Genomic DNA, 23,671 nt, shown 5'->3' on the forward strand with positions numbered 1-23,671 from the left:
TCACCCCTTCATTGTTTACAGGCACAGCGCTGTCCAGCTCATAGTGGTTGTGCTTGGTATCGCAGCCCATTTTCATCCCTCTGATCATCAGCCAGTATAATATATGTGCACAATGCTGCATTCTATGTACAATAGGATCAATCATTCAGTAGCGCTACAAAAATTCTCAGTTTAGGCCTCATGCACATGACCGTTGTGTGTTTTGCGGTCCGCCAATTGCGGATCCGCAAAACACGGATGGCGTCCATGTGCGTTCCACAATTTGCTTAACGGCACGGACAGCCATTGATATAACTGCCTATTCTTGTCTGCAAAACGGACAAGAATAGGACGGGTTATATTTTTTTGGGCAGAACACAGAGTGCTGTCCGCATCTTTTGCGGCCCAGTTGAAGTGAATGGGTCCATATCCAAGCCGCCAAAACTGCGGCTCGGATGCGGACCAAAACAGCTGTGTGCATGAGGCCTTAGTGCTTGTTCACACGACCGTATGGCTTTTTCAGTGTCTTGTGTGCCGTTTTTAACGGATCTGTTTCTTGTTTCGGTACTGTTTCTCTGGTTCCATTCCGTTCCGTTTTTCCGTATGGCATATAGAGTAATTACATAGGACACGGAAGACATATGGAGTACATTCCGTATGTGTTCAGTTTTTTTTTCGGGGACCCATTGACTTGAATGGAGCCATGGAATGGGATTTGCGGTCAATAATAGGACATGTTCTATCTTTGAGCGGAAATACGGAAACAGAATGCATACGGAGTAGGGCTGCAGTAAACGAATCTTTTTGTAATCAAGTATTCTGTCGATTATATTTCTTGATTCATCGAGTAATCTAATAAGAAAAAGCTACTTAAAATAACGTACGTAATTAGGCATGTATAAAGTTATTGGTTTAAAGGGGTTAATGGAAACACCTTGGCATTAGGTATGTATAAAGTTATTGGTTTGGAGGGGTTAATGGAAGCACCTTGGCATTAGGCATGTATAAAGTTATTGGTTTGAAGGGGTTAATAACTATACATGCCTAATGCCAAGGTGCTTCCATTAACCCCTCCAAACCCAATGGGCATGTATAAAGTTATTGGTTTGAAGAGGTTAATGAAAGCACCTTGGAGGTGCCTTCATTAACCCCTCTCTAAACCAATAACTTTATACATGCCAAGGTGGTGCCTGCAGCCTCCATTAACCACTCTCTCTCCATCTGCCTGCCCCCAGCCTCTGATCTGCCCCCTCTGGTAACGCAAACCCCCCCCCCCTCCCCAGTATTAATCATTGGTGGCAGTGGCCACAGGGTCCCCCTCCTCCCCCCATCATTGGTGGCAGTTTGCAGTTCCGATCGGAGCCCCAGCAGTGTAATGCTGGGGCTCCGATCGGTTACCATGGCAGCCAGGAGTCACGCTACTGAAGTCCTGGCTGCCATGGTATGTTAGTGAGCAGAGAGCAGCGCATTATACTCACGTGCGCTGTGGTCGCCGGTCGCTCCTTCTCATAGGTCTGTGCGGCGCATTGCTAATGCTGTAAGCATTAGCAATCCGCCGCACAGACAGAAGAAGGAGCGACCGGCGGCCACAGCGCACGTGAGTATAATGCGCTGCTCTCTGCTCACTAACATACTATGGCAGCCAGTACTTCAGTAGCGTCCTGGCTGCCATGGTAACCGATCGGAGCGCCAGCATTACACTGCTGGGGCTCCGATCGGAACTGCAAACTGCCACCAATGATGGGGGAGAGGAGGGGGACCCTGTGGGATATGGCCGGCACATTCATTGGTGGCGCAGTGGCCACAGTCCCTCCCCTCCTCCTCCTACTCTGTCCTCATTGGTGTTCAGCGGCAGCCGCGCACAGTGGGGAGGGAGAGACTCCCTCCTCCCTCCGCTGTGCCGGCCGGCTCAGTCCTGCCTCTCTGGCCTCCAGGGGACACGGAAGCGGTGAGTGAGACGCTTAATTTCACTCCCGCTCCGTGATCATGTGATGTAATGATTACTCGATGCAGGGAAACTGAATCAATGAATTTTTTGACTCGATTTAATCGAGTTATTCGAATAATCGTTTCAACCCTAATACGGAGTACATTACGTTTTTTTTTTTTTTTTGTGGAACCATCGAAATGAATGGTTCCGTATACGGATCGCAAAAAACGATCATGTGAACGAGCCCTAACCTTAGCCTTAAAGGATTTTTCCAGGATTAACATATTGTTGACCTGGCCATAGCGCAGCACGTCACAATGAGATTGGTGGTGATCCGGCAGCCGCAAGTGCACGGAGCTGGGACATTGTGTAGTAGCCACTCCGGCATACTGCAACTCAAATCCTATTGGCTTGAATAGGAGCATCAGCTGCAGTACCCAAGAATGGCCACTACATGGTGTATGGAGCTGTGCACTGTTTACTTCGGAACCTGGGGCTGCAGGTAACAGCTGATTGGTGAGATGCCGGGTGTCGGACCCCACTGATAAGATACTGATTACAATATGTTGTTACTGGAAAACCCCTTTAATGTGCATTTACACAACTGCCGTGGTTTGCGGTCCGCAGATTGCTATATGCAAAATGCCTATTCTTGTCTGTTATTGCGGCCAAGAATGGGACATGCTCTGTTTTTTGCAGGGCCACAGACAGAACAACACATGCGGATAGCACACAGTGTGCTGTCTGCATGTTTTGAGGCCCTATTGAAATAAATGGGTCCGCATCCGTTCCGCAATTTATACAGACTTGTGATTGACCCCTAAGTCTGCAAGCTGTTATTGAGGGAGCTGTCAATGGCTGATCATACACTTTAGATAACTGTTGGTCTAACAAGCTATCTCTCCCAACTCCACCGACACATGCATGCTTGACTGAGCATGCTTGTGGCCTCAATAGAGATATGGTGGAAAGCTGCCAGACTCCTCCTGGTACAAGCCCATACACACTAGATGATCGGCCAGTCCCTCTGAAATCAGTCTGTTTGACCAAGGAGCATATGTACTGATCCCTAGGGGACAGAGGGGTAAAACTTAGCATTTAATAGCGATATATTCTAAAATAGACAGACACTAGAGGATGAGCCCCTACAAAAAGACAAATGAAAGACAGCCCTATGGGCATAAACTGTACATATATACACAGTGTGGCAAGGATGGTATATAGAGTCAGGAACGTTCTCACCCGATTGTAGACCAGACGTACTCTCGAGGATGGTTAGCAACGGAGACGGACCCGTAGTACTTGATAGCCACACTGGAAGCAGATAGGTGTATATGCCCCCTTCACATGAGTGGGTGACAGGGTGCTTGCCCTAGACAACCCTAAGAGAAGGGGCAGGGGCTATTACGCCCTACCTATCTACACGAGGAGCTTGCCCCGGATGGAGCGTCCCCGTCTGGATGCCTGACCCTGTGGGGGCAGAATCCCTAATAAACCCTCAAAAAGTTGCTCCCTACGTGTCACGTTTCAATTCGTGAAGGAAAATCATCAGGGGAGATAGATGGTGGTCACAGGACTATGGATGGGGCCTGTGCCGCCAAAAAAAGGGAAGATGGTGAAAAAAAGGAAAATTGTGAGGGTCAAATGTCAAAAATTCAATGCTGATGTGTGTGTAGCCAATCAGGCTAAATCACACAAGAGACATGACCGCATCAACAGTTTCTATCAAAAACGTATATAGATAGGTGCACCAGTGGGTGCTAACTATAGTGGACAGAATCAGCAATCTCTGTCAGAAATATATAAATAGGTGCACCAGTGGGTGCTATCTATACAGGACAGAGAAAGAGGCCTCCGGATGGTGGTTCCAGAAAGGGGGGGGCTGTCGGCAGAGTGTACTCACCCTGTGTCTTTTAAATGTGCTGCAAAAGCCGCCAGTTCTCCCTGTAGCCGCCTACTTCCGAGCATGTGACTCCGGATACCGGAAGTCACATGTCCGGTGGAACGCAAGGAAGTGAGCATGGGTTCCAGCCGGACGCGGCCCGTGGTGCGCGACGCCAGAAGATGACGCCGCACAGCAGATATCAGAAATCGCATGACCAGTAACTGGTCACGAGACGCGCCGAGCCCGGAGAGCGACGCCCACCGCCTGGGTGCCGAGGTGGAGGAAATAAAGACAGGGGGCGGACTTTAGTGCACAGGGCAGAGAGAGAACACACCAATGGATGTAGTTCACTTCATTGCCAGGAGGACCCACAGTTAAAGGGATCCATGGTAACAATTAAAGGGAACCTGTCACCGGGATTTTGTGTATAGTGCTGAGGACATGGGTTGCTAGATGGCCGCTAGCACATCCGCAATACCCAGTCCCCATTACTCTGTGAGCTTTTATTGTGTAAAAAAAACCGATTTGATACATATGCAAATTACCCTGAGATGAGTCCTGTATGTGACTCATCTCAGGGACAGGACTCATCTCAGGTTAATTTGCATATGTATTAAATAGTTTTTTTTACACAATAAAAGCACACAGAGCTTTGAGGACTGGGTATTGTGGATGTGCTAGTGGCCATCTAGCAATCTATGTCCTCAGCTCTATACACAAAATCCTGGTGACAGGTTCCCTTTAAATATATAGGTAAACCAGACTATTAGAGGCAGGTTCCAATAGACATCGGCCATAGGAGGGGTATAACTGGCCTGGTGAGGGTGCAGAGAGGTGCAAATGGAAGAAGAAAGGAAAAAAGGAAGAATAGCCGGATTTAAATAAAGCAGCTAAAATTAAACTGCTCATTTAGACCCAGAGGAGTCATTGTTTTTAAATAGTAAATCCAGCGCAATTCTCGCTGCAGTATAGCGCGTTCCCAGTTCCCTCCACGTTTCGGGGGTAGGATGCGATCTATACCCATCACAGAAATACGGGCTTTCCCGTTATGCTGGCTATGGACATGGTTGGCGACAGGAGTGTCTTTAGCTTTGGCTATGTCGCTGAGATGCTCACCGATACGTCTGCGGAACTCGCGGATAGTTTTTCCCACGTATCCTCTGCCACATTCACATGACAAGAGGTAAATGACTCAGCGAGTCCTGCAGTTGATGAAGTGGTGTATACGAAATTTCCTACCTGTAAGGGTCCATTCACACGTCAGTATTAGGGCTGAAACGATTATTCGAATAACTCGATTAAATCGAGTCAAAAAATTCATCGATGCAGTTTCCCTGCATCGAGGAATCGTTCAGATCACGTGATCACGGAGCGGGAGTGAGATTAAGCGTCTCACTCACCGCTTCCGTGTCCTCCGGAGCCAGAGAGGCAGGACTGAGCCGGCCGGCACAGCGGAGGGAGGAGGGGGGAGGAGGGAGTCTCTCCCTCCCCACTGTGCGCGGCTGCCGCTGAAGACCAAGGAGGAGGGGAGGGGAGGGACTGTGGCCACTGCACCACCAATGAATGTGCCGGCCATATCCCACAGGGTCCCCCTCCTCCCCCCCATCATTGGTGGCAGTGTCAGTTCCGATCGGAGCCCCAGCAGTGTAATGCTGGGGCTCCGATCGGTTACCATGGGAGCCAGGACGCTGCTTAAGTCCTGGCTGCCATGGTATGTTAGTAGTGAGCAGAGAGCAGCGCATTATACTCACGTGCGCTGTGGCCGGCGGTCGCTCCTTCTCATAGGTCTGTGCGGCGCATTGCTAATGCTGTAAGCATTAGCAATCCGCCGCACAGACAGAAGGAGCGACCGGCGGCCATGGCGCACGTGAGTATAATGCGCTGCTCTCTGCTCACTACTAACATACCATGGCAGCCAGGGCTTCAGTAGCGTGACTCCTGGCTGCCATGGTAACCGATCGGAGCCCCAGCATTACACTGCTGGGGCTCCGATCGGAACTGACACTGCCACCAATGATGGGGGAGGAGGGGGACCCTGTGGCCACTGCCACCAATGATTAATACTGGGGAGGGGGGGTTGCGTTTCCAGAGGGGGCATATCAGAGGCTGGGGGGAGAGGCAGATCAGAGGCTGGGGGGAGAGGCAGATCAGAGGCTGGGGGGAGGGGGGGAGGCAGATCAGAGGCTGGGGGGAGGGGGGGAGGCAGATCAGAGGCTGGGGGGAGGCAGATCAGAGGCTGGGGGGAGGGGGGGAGGCAGATCAGAGGCTGGGGGGAGGGGGGGGAGGCAGATCAGAGGCTGGGGGGAGGGGGGGAGGCAGATCAGAGGCTGGGGGGGAGGCCAGATCAGAGGCTGGGGGGGGGGAGGCCAGATCAGAGGCTGGGGGGGGGAGGCCAGATCAGAGGCTGGGGGGGGGGGGAGGCCAGATCAGAGGCGGGGGGGGGGGGAGGCCAGATCAGAGGCTGGGGGGGGGGGAGGCCAGATCAGAGGCTGGGGGCAAGCAGATCAGAGGCTGGGGGGAGGCAGATGGAGAGTGGTTAATGGAGGCTGCAAGCACCACCTTGGCATGTATAAAGTTATTGGTTTAGAGAGGGGTTAATGAAGGCACCTCCAAGGTGCTTTCATTAACCTCTTCAGACCAATAACTTTATACATGCCTAATGCCAAGGTGCTTCCATTAACCCCTCCAAACCCAATGGGCATGTATAAAGTTATTGGTTTGGAGGGGTTAATGGAAGCACCTTGGCATTAGGCATGTATAAAGTTATTAACCCCTTCAAACCAATAACTTTATACATACCTAATTACGTATGTTATTTTAAGTAGCTTTTTCTTATTAGATTACTCGATGAATCGAGAAATATAATCGATAGAATACTCGATTACAAAAATATTCGTTTACTGCAGCCCTAGTCAGTATTTTTACCTTTCCAGATAAACGTTCCTGTTTTTTGCGGATCCGAAAATCTGGATGACATGAGGATGCTTTTAGCATGTCTTCCAGATTTTCAACGGATCCATTGACTAGAATGGGATGACGGAACGCAAAATCGGACAAATAGTAGGACAGGGTATATTTTTTTTCCAGGATCCGAATAACGGAACCCACGGAACGGAATCACGGAATCGGAGAGCACCATGAGTGCTGTCCGATTATTTGCTGATTCCATTGAAAATGAATGGATTCGCATAACGTTCCGTTTTTAATCGGAACGGATGCAGAACACCAAAACGGACGTGTGAATGGACCCTTACCGTACTGCTAAAATTTTTACCAGTTTTTAGGTATGGACAGGCGATACATCCACTACATCTATAACATCCCTTGACGTCGGATTTGAGCCATGTTGAACCTGACACAGTGGGTGGGGGTGTAAATTCACTAGACACCAATGTGTCACGTAAACTACGCCCTCGACGGTATGTGACATGTGGGTAATCCCCCACCACCTCTCTCAGATCCGGGTCTAGTTGGAGGATACCCCAGTTTTTCTGGAAGATGCGTCTGATGTCGCCAGCAGCCCTATCAAAGGTCATGATGGGGCGAATGATATTTAGGGGTCGCACCGTGCAGGGTTTGGGAATAAGCAAGGATGTTCTGTCTGAATGTAATGCATGCTCAAAAGCACTCCTCAAGACCTTGTCGGGATAACCGCGCTGGCGGAACCTTGTGCGCAGATCGGCAGCTTGTCTGATAAAATCCCGTTTTGAGGAGCAGTTTCTCCTTAACCTGAGATACTGTCCTTTGGAAATACCCCGCTTAAGTGGGAGAGGATGACTGCTCTCCCACCTAAGCAGGGCATTGGTAGACGTCGGTTTACGATAGATCGATGTCTCCAAGTCACCAGCGGATGTTTGAGAGATGAGGACATCGAGGAAAGGCAACCTTTTGCCCCCAACCTCACACGTGAAATGCATGCCGATCTGGTTGTCATTAAACGTCCTCACCAGTGAACGGAACGAGGCGTCGTTCCCGTTCCAAATGATAAAGATGTCTGTTTGACCAAGGCCATATGCATATGACCATTTGTATCTGTGTGGGAGCCGCTTTTTTTTGCAGATTGCACAAGTACCCATTCATTTCTATGAACTGACAAACGGGTATGGTTATGTGAATGAGGCCTAACATTAAAGTGTATGACCATAAAGAGGTTCATGGAAGTGAATGGGACAGATTGCAGCCCCCTGTACCGCCTCTAGTAAGGAGATGATGTGCAGGTAGACGGACCAGTGTATACAGTGAGGGGGCTCCTCAGCGCTTACATGAGCACCACAGCCCCCTTTAAACAGCTCAGAGTCAACCTCCACTCATCTGATACTGACAGCCTTTGATCAGGATAGGCCATGAGTATTCAGATCCCAGAAACCCGTTAAGGCCTCTTGCACACGAATGTATTTTTATTCCGTTTCTGTTCCACTTTTTTTGCGGACCGTATATGGAACCATTTTATTTCAATGGGTTCACACAAAAAAAAAAGTACTCTGTGTGCATTTTGTTTCCATATTTCTGTTCCGCAAAAAAATAGAACATGTCCTATTATTGTCCGCATTACGGACAAGGATAATACTGTTCTATGAAGGGCCAGCTGTTCCGTTCTGCAAAATACGGAATGCACATGGACGTCATCCGTATTTTTTGCGGACCGCAAAATACATACGGTCGTGTGCAAGAGGCCTAAGTCTCATGTCCCGCAGGTTAGAAGTTTGTGACATTTTCCATTTATATGCCATAAAACCGAATAAGCAGAAAGCCCCTTTTAAAATTTGCCGTAAATGGGGCAATCTGTCCCTGACCATGCTGTCTGTGATTGAGGGCGCCCTTCACACGCGGGAGATTTTGCGGCAGAAAATTCAGCGACTGAAAATCAGTTCCATTCATCTTAATGGGGCTTGCAGAAATGCATCTGATTGCCGCCACCATTCTAATGAGTGGAACTGATTTTCAGATGCAGAATTTTCTGCCACAAAATCTGCCGCGTGTGAACTGTAAAGAATTATACTTCCAGACCTCTACATATGTGTTTTCTCATAGGATGGACGATTAAAGGGAATCTGTCACCAGCGACCTCCCTATCATTGACACATAGCTGTGGTTCACCCGATAAAAACCCTTTTTTTTTCTTTTGTTGATCTGAGGCTCCATTCCTAAGTTATGATACTTCTCCTTAATGTGCAGATTAGGCCTTTGGTGCAATAGGGGCATCACCATTGCTCCTGTTGCACCCAAGCTCCACTCCCTTCTGTGGCCAGTCCCTTCCTTTCAGGCAATGGCAAGGCAGCGAGGGAGCGCAGCTTGGGTGCAACAAGAGCAATGGTAATACCCTCATTGCACCAGAGGCCTAATTTGCATATTAAGACGTAGTATGATAACTTGGGAATGGAGCCTCAGATCTACAAAAGAAAGACATTTTTAATCAAGTGAACCCCAGCTATGTGTCAGGGATAGGGGGGATTGCTGGTGGCAGATTCCCTTTAATCACATTGGTAGGTATCTGGCAATTTGTAGGGCAGCAGGGACAGAGACAGGTCGCTCCAGTTATTGCCAATTTTATATATTTTGCTTATGAATAGCATACAAAATAAGGCTATTTATTTTTAAAAGGGGGGGGGGGGAGACTGTAACCTTTGTTTCCTTGTGATGGGGAAAGAGGCTTTATTTCTACGCAATTACAGAGCACATGAGCCTTAGGCTACTTTCACACTAGCGTTCTGCTGTCCGCTCGTGAGCTCCGTTCGGGTGTCCGCCTGGCCGTGCGGATCGTCCAGACTTACAATGTAAGTCAATGGGAACGGATCCGCTTGAAGATGACACCATATGGCTCAATCTTCAAGCGGATCTGTCCCCCATTGACTTTACATTGAAAGTCTGAACGGATCCGCTCAGGCTACTTTCACACTTAGAAATTTTTCTAAGTTATTAATGCAGACGGATCCGTACTGAACGGAGCCTCCGTCTGCATTAATATGATCGGATCCGTTCAGAACGGATCCGATCAAGCGCAAGTGTGAAAGTAGCCTTAGTGTGAGTGTATGGAGGCTTTTGTCATTACTAAATTCATTACAGCAGAGCACAGCGTTGTGATGGGAATGTATTAAAGGGGTTTTCCAAGTTCTGACACTCGGGACCCCCGCCGATCAGCTGTTTCAGAAGGCGCTGGAACTCCTGTGAGCGCTGCGGCCTTCTCGCAGTTTACTAAGCAGAGTGCCATACATTGCATAGCTGCTGTGCTTGGAGTTCGTGCTCAGCCCTATTCACTTCAATGGGGCTGAGCGCCATACCAGACACAGCCACTATACAGCGCTGCGCTTGGTAAGCACTGAGAAGGCCGCAGCGCTCACTTGAGCTGATCGATGGCGTTCCCGGGTGTCGGAACACATCAGATACTGGGCCTATCCTATAATTTTTATTTTTTAACGTTGAGCTGCCCATGCCCTTAAAGAGAACCACCAAATGCAGTGCAATCTGCAGGTATCACGTCATAGAGCAGGAGGAGCTGAGCAGATTGATTTATATTTAGTAAAACCTGTAATTTACACATTTATGTCTTTGCACTTTCCACTTCCTGTGAACAGGACAGGGGGGAGATGTTATCAATGACTGACAGCTATCCCTCACGCTCATTCAGACCACCATATATTTGTATTCGCATCCATTCCGCGAAATTGTGGAACAGTCGTTGAGCCATTCATTTCAAAAAGGCCGCAGAAACTATGGACAGAACACCCTGTGCTGTCCACATTCGTACTTCCATTCAGTCGCCCCTGCAAAAAAGATACATGTGTCCTATTCTTGTTCACAATTGCAGACAGGAATAGGCATTTCTATCATAGGACTGGCCTTTCCGTTCCACAAAATGCGGAAGGCATGCAGCCGGTATCAGTGTTTTGCGGATCCGCAATTTGTGGGTCGCAAAACAGATAGAGTTGTCTGAATGAGCCCTTATGCATGCAATGCTCACTTAAATAGGAGGCAGCTATCGCATTGAAGTGAATAGGGCGGCTTAAAGGGGTTGTGTCACTTCTGCAAATGGCATTTATCATGTATAGAAAGGTAAAGGGGTTATCCCATCTTAGACAATGGGGGCATATCGCAAGGATATGCCCCCGTTGTCTGATAGGTGCGGGTCCCACCTCTGGGACCCACACCTACAAGGAGAACAGAGCGGAGAAACTTGAGGAGGGCGCACTGTGCGCGTATAATGTGATGGAAAAATTAATCCAGCCAAGCAAAGGAAGCAGTATGGACAATCACAATACATTAATAAGTGGCTTGTATTAACTTTCTCTACTTGATAAATGCCACTTACTGAAGTGAGACAACCCCTTTAAGGCTATATTACACAGGCCGATTTTTGTGGCGAAAAATCGCTAACGAGCATTCGCAGGAACGCTTGTTAGGATTCATCTTGCAGTGTAATACTGCCGCCGATTGCCCCGTTCATTGGACAGGTCTGATTTTTAGTTGCAGTTTTGCTGGCGGCAGAGCGTGCTGTTTAACCACCTCCGGACCGCCTAACGCAGATGTGCGTTCCGGAGGTGGCAGCTCTGCGCAGAGTCACGCATATATGCGTCATCTCGCGAGAGCCGGGATTTCCTGTGAACGCGCGCACACAGGCGCGCGCGCTCACAGGAACGGAAGGTAAGCGAGTGGATCTCCAGCCTGCCAGCGGCGATCGCTCACTGGCAGGCTGGAGATGTGATTTTTTTTAACCCCTAACAGGTATATTAGACGCGGTTTTGATAACAGCATCTAATATACCTGCTACCTGGTCCTCTGGTGGTCCCTTTTGTTTGGATCGACCACCAGAGGACACAGGTAGCTGTGCAAAGTGCCAGAAAACACTACACTACACTACACCCCCCCCTGTCACTTATTAACCCCTTATGAACCACTGATCACCCCATATAGACTCCCTGATCACCCCCCTGTCATTGATCACCCCCCTGTAAGGCTCCATTCAGAGGTCCGTATGATTTTTACTGATCCACTGATACATGGATCGTATCCGCAAAACACATGCGGACGTCTGAATGGAGCCTTACAGGGGGGTGATCAATGACAAGGGGGTGATCACGCATATAGACTTCCTGATCACTTCCCTGTCATTGATCACCCCCCTGTCATTGATCACCCCCCTGTAAGGCTCCATTCAGACGTCCGTATGATTTTTACGGATCCACTGATACATGGATCGGATCCGCAAAACACATGCGGACGTCTGAATGGAGCCTTACAGGGGGGTGATCAATGACAGAGGGGTGATCACCCATATAGACTCCCTGATCACCTCCGGCATTGATCACCCCCCTGTAAGGCTCCATTCAGACGTCCGTATGATTTTTACGTATCCACTGATACATGGATCGGATCCGCAAAACACATGCGGACGTCTGACTGGAGCCTTACAGGGGGGTGATCAATGACAGAGGGGTGATCACCCATATAGACTCCCTGATCACCTCCGTCATTGATCACCCCCCTGTAAGGCTCCATTCAGACGTCCGCATGTGTTTTGCGGATCCGATCCATGTATCCGTGGATCCGTAAAAAATCATACGGACGTCTGAATGGAGCCTTACAGGGGGGTGATCAATGAACGAGGTGATCAGGGAGTCTATATGGGTGATTACTCCTCTGTCATTGATCACCCCCCTGTGAGGCTCCATTCAGACGTCCGCATGTGTTTTGCGGATCCGATCCATGGATCCGTAAAAAATCATACGGACGTCTGAATGGAGCCTTACAGGGGGGTGATCAATGACAGGGGGGTGATCACCCCATATAGACTCCCTGATCACCCCCCTGTCATTGATCACCCCCTGTAAGGCTCCATTCAGACATTTTTTTTGGGCACAAGTTAGCGGAAATTTTTGTTTTTTGTTTTTTGTTACAAAGTCTCATATTCCACTAACTCGTGTCAAAAAATAAAATCTCACATAAACGCACCATACCCCTCACGGAATCCAAATGCGTAACATTTTTTAGACATTTATATTCCAGACTTCTTCTCACGCTTTAGGGCCCCTAAAATGCCAGGGCAGTATAAATACCCCACATGTGACCCCATTTCGGAAAGAAGACACCGCAAGGTATTCCGTGAGGGGCATATTGAGTCCATGAAAGATTGAAATTTTTGTCCCAAGTTAGCGGAAAGGGAGACTTTGTGAGAAAATACAAAAAAAATCAATTTCCGCTAACTTGTGCCAAAAAAAAAAAAATTATTCTAGGAACTCGCCATGCCCCTCACGGAATACCTTGGGGTGTCTTCTTTCCAAAATGGGGTCACATGTGGGGTATTTATACTGCCCTGGCATGTTAGGGGCCCGAAAGCGTGAGAAGAAGTCTGGGATCCAAATGTCTAAAAATGCCCTCCTAAAAGGAATTTGGGCCGCTTTGCGCATCTAGGCTGCAAAAAAGTGTCACACATCTGGTATCGCCGTACTCAGGAGAAGTTGGGGAATGTGTTTTAGGGTGTCATTTTACATATACCCATGCTGGGTGAGATAAATATCTTGGTCAAATGCCAACTTTGTATAAAAAAATTGGAAAAGTTGTCTTTTGCCAAGATATTTCTCTCACCCAGCATGGGTATATGTAAAATGACACCCCAAAACACATTGCCCAACTTCTCCTGAGTACGGCGATACCAGATGTGTCACACTTTTTTGCTGCCAAGGTGGGCAAAGGGGCACACATTCCAAAGTGCACCTTTCCGATTTCGCAGGCCATTTTTTACACATTTTGATTGCAAAGTACTTCTCACACATATGGGCCCCTAAATTGCCAGGGCAGTATAACTATGCCACAAGTGACCCCATTTTGGAAATAAGACACCCCAAGGTATTCCATGAGGGGCATGGCGAGTTCCTAGAATTTTTTATTTTTTGTCGCAAGTTAGTGGAATATGAGACTTTGTAAGAAAAAAAATAAAAATAAAAAAATCATCATTTTCCGCTAACTTGTGACAAAAAATAAAAAGTTCTATGAACTCACTATGCCCATCAGCGAATACCTTAGGGTGTCTACTTTCCGAAATGGGGTCATTTGTGGGGTTTTTCTACTGTCTGGGCATTGTAGAACCTCAGGAAACATGACAGGTGCTCAGAAAGTCAGAGCTGCTTCAAAAAGCGGAAATTCACATTTTTGTACCTTAGTTTGTAAACGCTCTAACTTTTACCCAAACCATTTTTTTGCCCAAACATTTTTTTTTTGTCAAAGACATGTAGAACAATAAATTTAGCGAAAAATTTATATATGGATGTCGTTTTTTTTGCTAAATTTTACAGCTGAAAGTGAAAAATGTCATTTTTTTGCAAAAAAATCGTTAAATTTCGATTAATAACAAAAAAAGTTAAAATGTCAGCAGCAATAAAATACCACCAAATGAAAGCTCTATTAGTGAGAAGAAAAGGAGGTAAAATTCATTTGGGTGGTAAGTTGTATGACCGAGCAATAAACAGTGAAAGTAGTGTAGTGCAGAAGTGTAAAAAGTGGCCTGGTCATTGAGGCTGGGTTCACACCTGAGCGTTTTACAGCGCGTTCCTACGCGCTGTAAAACGCTCAACAAGGAGAAACCAATGATTCCCTATGGGAATGGTTCACACTTGGGCGTTTTACAGCGCGTACGATCGCGCTGTAAAACGCCCGACGCTCCAAAAAGTACATGAGCGACTTTTGGGGCGTTTGTGGCCATAGGACACTGTAGTGAATCACACAAACGCGCGTCAAACGCGCGTTTACTATTACAAAAATGCGCGTCAAAAACGCGCGTAAAACGCGCGTTTGCGCAACGCTCAAGTGTGAACCCAGCCTAAGGGGGTTTTAGCTAGCGGGGTTAAAGTGGATAATAATGATCTGCCGCCGGCAACCGACTAGACAGTATGGGGACGAGCCATGGCATAGCGATCACTCCTTGCTATGCTGCGGAGGAAATCGCTGCGTGTAATAGCAGCTATCTAGCAAGCGATTGCTGGGAGGGAACGTTTCCCTCCCGACAATCGTTTGCTCAGTCGACCTGTGTAATAATTTGCTGTAATTACACCTGCTCACCGCTGCGGTTGCGATGGTGAGCAGGTAAATGTTGAAGAAAAGACAGCGCTCGTATGAGCGCTACTTTCACTTCAAACAGCTGATTGGCGCCCATCTGATGACCTATCCTTGGGATAGGTCATCAGTATAAAAAAACAAAACAAAAAAAAAAAAACTTTTAACTCTTTAATTTCTATTCCTCTTAAGGTATTCTGTGCGTATGGCATAAAGACATCTTTTGAAAATGAGCGGGGAGCCTGATGCGTTAGCTGTTGTCAATCAGCTGCGAGACTTGGCTTCAGATCCTTTAAACCGCCGAGCCATTGTACAAGATCAAGGCTGCCTGCCGGGCCTCATCCTATTCCTTGACCATCCCAATCCTCCAGTTGTTTACTCTGCTCTTCTGGTAAGTGCCAAATCTGTCCTTTATGTGACGTGTGTAGCTTCCTGTCTAGGGCCACAACCTGTAGTTGAGGTTCAGCTGGTCGAGCATGCTCGTTCCAGCACTAGGAGTTCTAGGAGGCTGTAACTGGGAACTAATGTGAGGGAGCACAATATGAAGCGCACAAGAGGGAGGACAGCAGTGCCTGATGGGAACTGTAGTCCGCTACCCAGTGCACCGAGAAGAAGCACATAGGAAGCAATGCTGTGATTAAAAAGGTCATTATACATGTTCAGGATGTAGTATTAGTGTTGTACTTTTCCTCTTTATATAATGACTCCGCAGCTTCCTTTCAGGCTTTTTGCTCTAGCACTGGGGCTTTCCAGGGCCATAGAAATTGTGGGGAAAACAATAAATGCTATAAAATGTAAAGAAAAAAGAAACCTTCCTCACTGTTTCAGTCGACCACAGCTCCGTTGCTCCTGTCTGCTGCAGTGATGGCATTCCCGACTGCTGCAGTCAGTCATGGGTCTCAGTGGTCACATGAGGTAGTCGGGGATGCCATTGCTGTAGTGAGAACAGCATTGTTGAGATGACCTGTCCGACTAGCCGTGGTGAAGGCTGAGGCCAGTGATTGGCTGCAGCAGTCACATGGAATAGTGTGGCACATCATGTCTGCAGTACTTTAAGTACAGGATCGGCGGTAGTGAAATGGCTGGTGATTGAGCAGGTGCTAAGGTTCCTTTCTTATTTCAGAACACTCCTGGCCTTGCCCACAATTTTTTTGTTCTGGAAAACCCCATGTCTCTAATGGTCACAACGGGCCACTTTTATTTAAAGGTGTTGTGCGGGCTATCTCTGGCGCACCCATAGAGATTGAATGGGGCAGCAGTGCGCACACACAACCTACCACTATTATTATTTATTATTAAAGCGCCATTCATTCCATGTGATAATAGAAAAATGAGGGGCACTCCGTATAAGGGAACAGGAAACGGTAGTAAGGGATACAAATTTAATACAGCATCAGATCATCATACATAAAAACATTATATCAATAACACTAAAAAATATAGATGAAGGCAGGGTCCTGAAAAAACCTGTTGGTAATAATAGTTCAGGGGTTCATGAGACACTGCCCACTATAGAATCAGTCTCAGCAGGTCTAAGTGACCTAAATGATGATCCCAAGGCGTATGGTTCAAATGTGTAAAATGGAGGTAAGGATACCAAACACTGTCCAGCTTCAAGCCTCCAGGAAAGAAGAATAGACACTTGTGTCAAGTCCTGAAAAGAGTCACTCTTCGGATATTGTAGCAAAATAGTAACAGAGATCTCTTACCATATGCTTCCACTCGGCTCACTGTAGAGAATCAAGGCAGCAGCCGATCACAGCTAATGCGGCGTCCCACGTGACTCATCAGCTGGAATTGTTGTAGCGTATTTCCGTAGAGCTTGACAAACACCACCTCAATGCGAGACTGGCTATGCAAATCACCCCGACCAACGTAATCGCTTTCCGGTCACTTGTAGTACTTTGGGGGGGGGGGGGGGGAGGCTCACTGTCCCAACTTGCCCAAACGCGTTTCAGGGTATACACCCCTTCCTCAAGGGGTCAATCTCTACGGAAATACGCTACAACAATTCCAGCTGATGAGTCACGTGGGACGCCGCGTTAGCTGTGATCGGCTGCTGCCTTGATTCTCTACAGTGAGCCGAGTGGAAGCATATGGTAAGAGATCTCTGTTACTATTTTGCTACAATATCCGAAGAGTGACTCTTTTCAGGACTTGACACAAGTGTCTATTCTTCTTTCCTGGAGGCTTGAAGCTGGACAGTGTTTGGTATCCTTACCTCCATTTTACACATTTGAACCATACGCCTTGGGAACATCCTTTAGGTCACTCAGACCTGCTGAGACTGATTCTATAGTGGGCAGTGTCTCATGAACCCCTGAACTATTATTACCAACAGGTTTTTTCAGGACCCTGCCTTCATCTATATATATTTTAGTGTTATTGATATAATGTTTTTATGTATGATGATCTGATGCTGTATTAAATTTGTATCCCTTACTACCGTTTCCTGTTCCCTTATACGGAGTGCCCCTCATTTTTCTATTATCACTTTTTGCCTACCGTGCGGTCTGGGTGGACCGAGAGGTGAGCACCCATTTCCATTCAGTCTTTAGGGTGAGCCGCTGATCTATATTACTTGCCATTCATTCCATGTACATGTGATAAGGGGTGCACATACATGATAAAAAAAAGCAAGGAGTACCAGGAGCATGAACAAGACGAGTTACAAACTGGTACAGAAGGAGAGGGCCCTGCCCGCTAGGGCTTACAATCTACAAGGGATGGGAGAAGGATACAGTAGGTGAGGGTAAAGCTGGTCATGGCGGTATAGAGGCAGCAGGGTTACTGCAGGTTGTAGGCTTGTCTGAGGAGGTGGGTTTTCTCTTGAAGGTTTCCATAGTAGGTGAGCGTCTGATATGTTGCTGTAGAGAGTTGCAGAAACACGGGAGAAATCTCGGAGGCGATTGTGGGAAGAAGAGTGTAGAGAAGGAGGTCTTGTGAGGATCGGAGATTGCGTGTTGGTAGGTATCAGGAGATCAGCTCACAGATATATGGTTGTGGACGGTCTTACATGTCCTAGCGAGTGTTTTGTACTGGATTCTCTGGGCAACAGGGAAACTGGACTTCTTTTCCTGTGGTTGGCGGGTGTTTCAGCAGTAGGACCCCCAGTGATCAGCTTGTTTACCCCCTCTCCTGTGGCGTAAGGCATAACTTAGAAACTGGGCACAACCCCTTTAATGAGACAGTAAATTATTAAAAATGACTATTAATATTATGCTTAAGGGTTAACAATCTGTAACCACAAAAAAAGCTGTAAATGGCTGGATAGATGAAAAGAAACTGATTCAGAATTTGTCTTTTTTTTTTTTTTTCTTGCAATTCACTGGCATTAACTCAGTCAGTCCTCAAAGGGTTCATGCTCTGAGGCACTTAGGAGTCCTCTCCATTGGGCTACATTCACACGACCGCAAGTGTTTTGCGGACCGCACATGACCGGAGCTATATAGAAAATGCCTATACGTGCTCTGTTTTTGCGGGGCCGTGGAACAGCACAACGGATGCGGACAGCACATGATGTGAAATAAATGGGTCCGCACTAGTGTTGGGCGATATACCGGTGTTAATGATGTACCACGTTATTAAGAAACTGCGATATCACAGTTTCTTAATTACCGCAGTATTTTAGTGACGTCATAGGGGTGGTCACACTTGCGCTGACCGCTATATCAGGCTATGCTGGACAAGAATCTCCTCTCTCCCTTCAAAAAGAGCCTCTTCAGCAGCTGAGCTGCGCCCCTACTATACGGATAAAGAATATTAGACGTCAGCTTGACGTTCCATGGCCTCTATAAATGCCTTAGGCCTTGTCTACTCTAGTGATTTGCCTTTTTTTTTTTTTCATTGCAGGCTCTTCGATATTTAGCAGAATGCCGCGCCAACAGAGAAAAGATGAGAAGCGAACTAGGAATGATGCTGAGCTTGCAGAACATTTTTCAGAAGTAAGTTACATTTATCACATTTATTAAAGGGGTTCTAGATCAAAATATGAATAGCTTTTCCTCAGAACAGGCCATCAGTATCGGATTGGTGGGATCCCACCCCCACTAATCAGCTGTTTGCAGGGCCTGCATGCCGTTCACATAGTAGCCATGGTGCGGACTAATTTCAGCTCCCCCTCATTCAAGTGACAGAGATGACGTTATAGTAACCTGCACTGCCGCTACTATCTAGACCAGTGTTTCCCAACCAGTGTGCCTCCAGCTGTTGCAAAACTACAACTCCCAGCATGCCCGCACAGCCAAAGGCTGTCCGGGCATGCTGGGAGTTGTAGTTTTGCAACAGCTGGAGGCACACTGGTTGGGAAACACTGATCTAGACTGCATGCATTTCAAGCGTACCTAATATATTTCTTTTTCTAGAACTTCATACTTCAATAGTGTCCATTATTGGCACAGCACATCCCTATTTATACAAGGCGATGTGCTGCCAAGTGAGGATTTCAGGTGCCACGTTACATGGAACGACAGCACCTTTGCATGGGGCAATTATTTGGAACGAGCCTTCACAAGAACATTCATCCTCTCAATAATTGTCCCTGTGGGGTGTAAATGGGAGTTTGGAGCATGGGAAACCGTCTTATGGGAAAAAAAAAATAATAATTGGGGTTCTTTTACCCAGGGCAGGTAGAGTAGACAGTGATCGGGAACTAAAGGGTGTTCCCAGTCATTGCCTGCTCAGATATTAGTGGCCACGCCATCAACAGTATAGGAGTGGACAACCCCTTAAAGGGCTCATGCACATGACCGTATGTATTTTGTGGTCCGCAAAACACGTATCCGCATTAAAAAAATGGATGGCGTCTGTGTGCATTCCGTATCCTCCAGAACGGAACAGCTGGTCCCTAATAGAACAATCCTATGCTTGTCCGTAATGTGGACAATAATAGGACGTTCTATTTTTTGGGCGGAAGGGACATACGGAAACAGAATGCACGTGAGTCACTTTCATTTATTTTGCGGCCCCGTTAACAGTCCACCAAAAAATAAAAATGACACAGAAAGAAAATACATTCATGTGCATGAGCCCTAATGCTGAGGGTTTATTGCCTTATAATAAGTCTGAAGCTTTATTAAAACATAATTGTCAGGTGTTAAATGGATTTTCTGGGATTATTTAACTGATGACCTGTGCTCTGGATAGGTCATCAGTATCTGATCAGTGGGGGTCCAACACCCGGGACCCCCGCCAATCAGCTGTTTGAGAAGACACTGGAGCTCGCAGTAGCGGCGCGGCCCTCCTGTCAGCTGACGTCACATTAATCGGTCACATGGCCTAGGCGCAGCTCAACCACATTGAAGTAAATGGGGCTGAGCTGCAATACCAAGCACAGCCGCTATACAGTGTACGATGCTGTGCTTGGTGAGTGGGGAAAAGGCCGCAGCACTACTACGAGCGCCGGTGTCTCCTTAAAGGGGTTGTCCCACTTTGCTGTTTCAATCTTACCAGCAGTAAATGTCCTGATAACTTCCTGCTTCTCAGGCAGTTGAGTGAAGGCCACGCCCCCTCATGACTCACCCTCAGAGCTCAGTCCGTGCTCGTTCATGTGGATGAGTCATCCACATGGAGCCTGCAGAGTATGTAAAGCCCATCCCCCTGCTGGGGAATCACTCAGTGACCACTGACCAATGCTAGTGAACTAATGGAGTAACTTGTGGCTGTCCTGCATTCTAATACACTTACACATAAAACCTGTGTTACAAACCCATTCTGTGCAGCAAAAACAATAAATCACTACAGCCCAAATGCATGTTAGCTAGTAGCCATATGATCTGTGCTAGATATAGATAGATATATTCACTGACTTATTACCCAGCTTTCCCGGTGTACAATATTATTACAGACTTATTACCCAGCTTTCCCGGTGTACAATATTATCACTGACTTATTACCCAGCTTTCCCGGTGTACAATATTATCACTGACTTATTACCCAGCTTTCCCGGTGTACAATATTATTGTACACCGGGAAAGCTGGGTAATAAGTCAGTGATAATATTGTACATTGGGAAAGCTGGGTAATAAGTCTGTAATAATATTGTACACCGGGAAAGCTGGGTAATAAGTCAGAAGTCAGTGATAATATCTGATACCGGGAAAGCTGGGTAATAAGTCAGTGATAATATCTGATACCGGGAAAGCTGGGTAATAAGTCTTATAGACTTATTACCCAGCTTTCCCGGTGTCTGATATTATCACTGACCTATTACCCAGCTTATATGGAACTCGGCCACATATCAGTGTATTACCCTATCTCTTCACCATTCTTTATATGACATATATTGATAATCCCCACCTCACCAATCACTGAGAATGTACCAGCGCATACCTAGCTCTGCTACATATCCATTTTATGTCAGTCCTACACCTGTACTATCTCTCCACCATTCTTTATATGACATATATTGATAATCCCCACCTCACCAATCACTGAGAATGTACCAGCGCATACCTAGCTCTGCTACATATGCATTTTATGTCAGTCCTACACCTGTACTATCTCTCCACCATTCTTTATATGACATATATTTATAATCCCCACCTCACCAATCACTGAGAATGTACCAACGCATACCTAGCTCTGCTACATATGCATTTTATGTCAGTCCTACACCTGTAATATCTCTCCACCATTCTTTATATGCCATATATTGATAATCCCCACCTCACCAATCACTAAGAATGTACCAGCGCATACCTAGCTCTGCTACATATGCATTTTATGTCAGTCCTACACCTGTAATATCTCTCCACCATTCTTTATATGCCATATATTGATAAACCCCACCTCACCAATCACTGAGAATGTACCAGCGCATACCTAGCTCTGCTACATATGCATTTTATGTCAGTCCTACACCTGTACTATCTCTCCACCATTCTTTATATGACATATATTGATAATCCCCACCTCACCAATCAATAAGAAAGTACCAGCGCATACCTAGCTCTGCTACATATGCATTTTATGTCAGTCCTACACCTGTAATATCTAAAATTCATATGGTTGCCCCCAGCCTCCATAAAATACATATAGTTGCCCCCAGTGTCCATAAAATACATATATTTGCCCCCAGCCTCCATAAAATACATTTAGTTGTCCCAAGTGTCCATAAAATTCATATGGTTGCCCCCAGCCTCCATAAAATACATATAGTTGCCCCCAGTGTCCATAAAATACATATATTTGCCCCCAGCCTCCATAAAATACATATATTTGCCCCCAGTCTCCATAAAATACATAGTTGCCCCCAGTGTCACTAAAAACCCTATATTGTTGCCCCCAGTGTCCCTAGAATTCATAGAGTTGCCCCCTGTGTCCCTAAAATTAAGATAGTTGCCCCCAGTGTCACTAAAAACCCTATATTGTTGCCCACAGTGTCACTAAAAATGCCCCCTTTATTGTCCAATACTCGATATTCGGTGGTGAGTGGGCAACTAGATCTTATACTTACCTTTTATGAAATATCCAGAGCCTCCGACGTCCGTCCTCTCGCTCCGCAGACTCTCCCGAACTGTTCGGATGTTCGCGCATGCGCTGCGCTATCTCCGACACACGGGATAAACAGCGCATGCGCGAACGTGCGCGTACTCAGAGGAAGGGAGAGGCGGCACGATAATTTGTAGTGCCGTTGTGCGCAGGCGCGGCACAGCGATTCGGCCGGAGGAAAGTGGCCGTATCCCAGGGAGACAGAAATCAACAATGGAATCGCTTTTCAAGATTTTTTGAAGGAAAGGTAGCTTTTGGGTTATAAGATGAATAGGAAGATTTGTTGTTTGGGGGTAAATAGGTTAGATAAAAGCTATTTTATGAAGTGGGACAACCCCTTTAACCCCTTTGGGACACAGCCTTATTTCACCTTAAGGACCAGGCCATTTTTTGCCAATCTGACCAGTGTCACTTTAAGTGGTGATAACTTTAAAACGCTTTGACTTATCCAGGCCATTCTGATACAGTTTTTTTCGTCACATATTGTACTTCATGAGACTGGTAAAATGAAGTCCCAAAAATGTATTTTTATTTATAAAAAAAATACAAAATTTACCAAAAATTTGTAAAAAGAAATTGCAAATTTCCAAGTTTCAATTTCTCTACTTCTATAATACATAGTAATACCTCCAAATAGTTATTACTTTACATTCCCCATATGTCTACTTCATGTTTAGATCATTTTGGGGATGTTACAAGGCTTAGAAGTTTAGAAGCAAATCTTGAAATTTTCAAAAAACCAATTTTTAGGGACAAGTTCAGGTCTGAAGTCACTTTGCGAGGCTTACATAATAGAAACCTCCCAAAAATGACCCCATTCTAGAAACTACACCCCTCAAGGTATTCAAAACTGATTTTACCAACTTTGTTAACCCTTTAGGTGTTCCACAAGAATTGATGAAAAATAGAGATACAATTTCAAAATTTCACTTTTTTGGCAGATTTTTCATTTTTAATAATTTTTTTCCAGTTACAAAGCAAGGGTTAACAACCAAACTCAATATTTATGGCTCTGATTCTGTAGTTTACAAAAACACCCCATATGTGGTCGTAAACTACTGTACGGGCACACGGCAGGGCGCAGAAGGAAAGAAATGCCATACGGTTTTTGGAAGGCAGATTTTGCTGGACTGTTTTTTTTGACACCATGTCCCATTTGAAGCCCCCCTGATGCAACCCTAGAGTAGAAACTCCATAAAAGTGACCCTATCTAAGAAACTACACCCCTCAAGGTATTCAAAACAGATTTTACAAACGTCGTTAACCCCTTAGGTGTACCATAAGTGTTATTGCCAAATGGAAATGAAATTTCTGAATTTAAATTTTTGGGCAAATTTTCAATT

At 46.4% G+C, this 23,671-nt stretch overlaps 1 protein-coding gene across 1 annotated transcript in view; it reads left to right on the forward strand.

The window, feature by feature from the left end:
* ARMC1 (armadillo repeat containing 1) overlaps nt 1-23,671 on the forward strand; it is a 59,827-nt gene that overhangs the window by 3,370 nt on the left and 32,786 nt on the right. Inside the window, exons 2-3 of the mRNA XM_044294966.1 lie at nt 15,030-15,228; nt 18,690-18,781. Coding sequence (XP_044150901.1) covers nt 15,067-15,228; nt 18,690-18,781 — 254 coding nt within the window. The 5' untranslated portion in view covers nt 15,030-15,066. The remainder of the gene's footprint in view (nt 1-15,029; nt 15,229-18,689; nt 18,782-23,671) is intronic.

This window comes from Bufo gargarizans, chromosome 5, assembly GCF_014858855.1.
Source record: "Bufo gargarizans isolate SCDJY-AF-19 chromosome 5, ASM1485885v1, whole genome shotgun sequence".
Taxonomy (NCBI): Eukaryota; Metazoa; Chordata; class Amphibia; order Anura; family Bufonidae; genus Bufo; species Bufo gargarizans.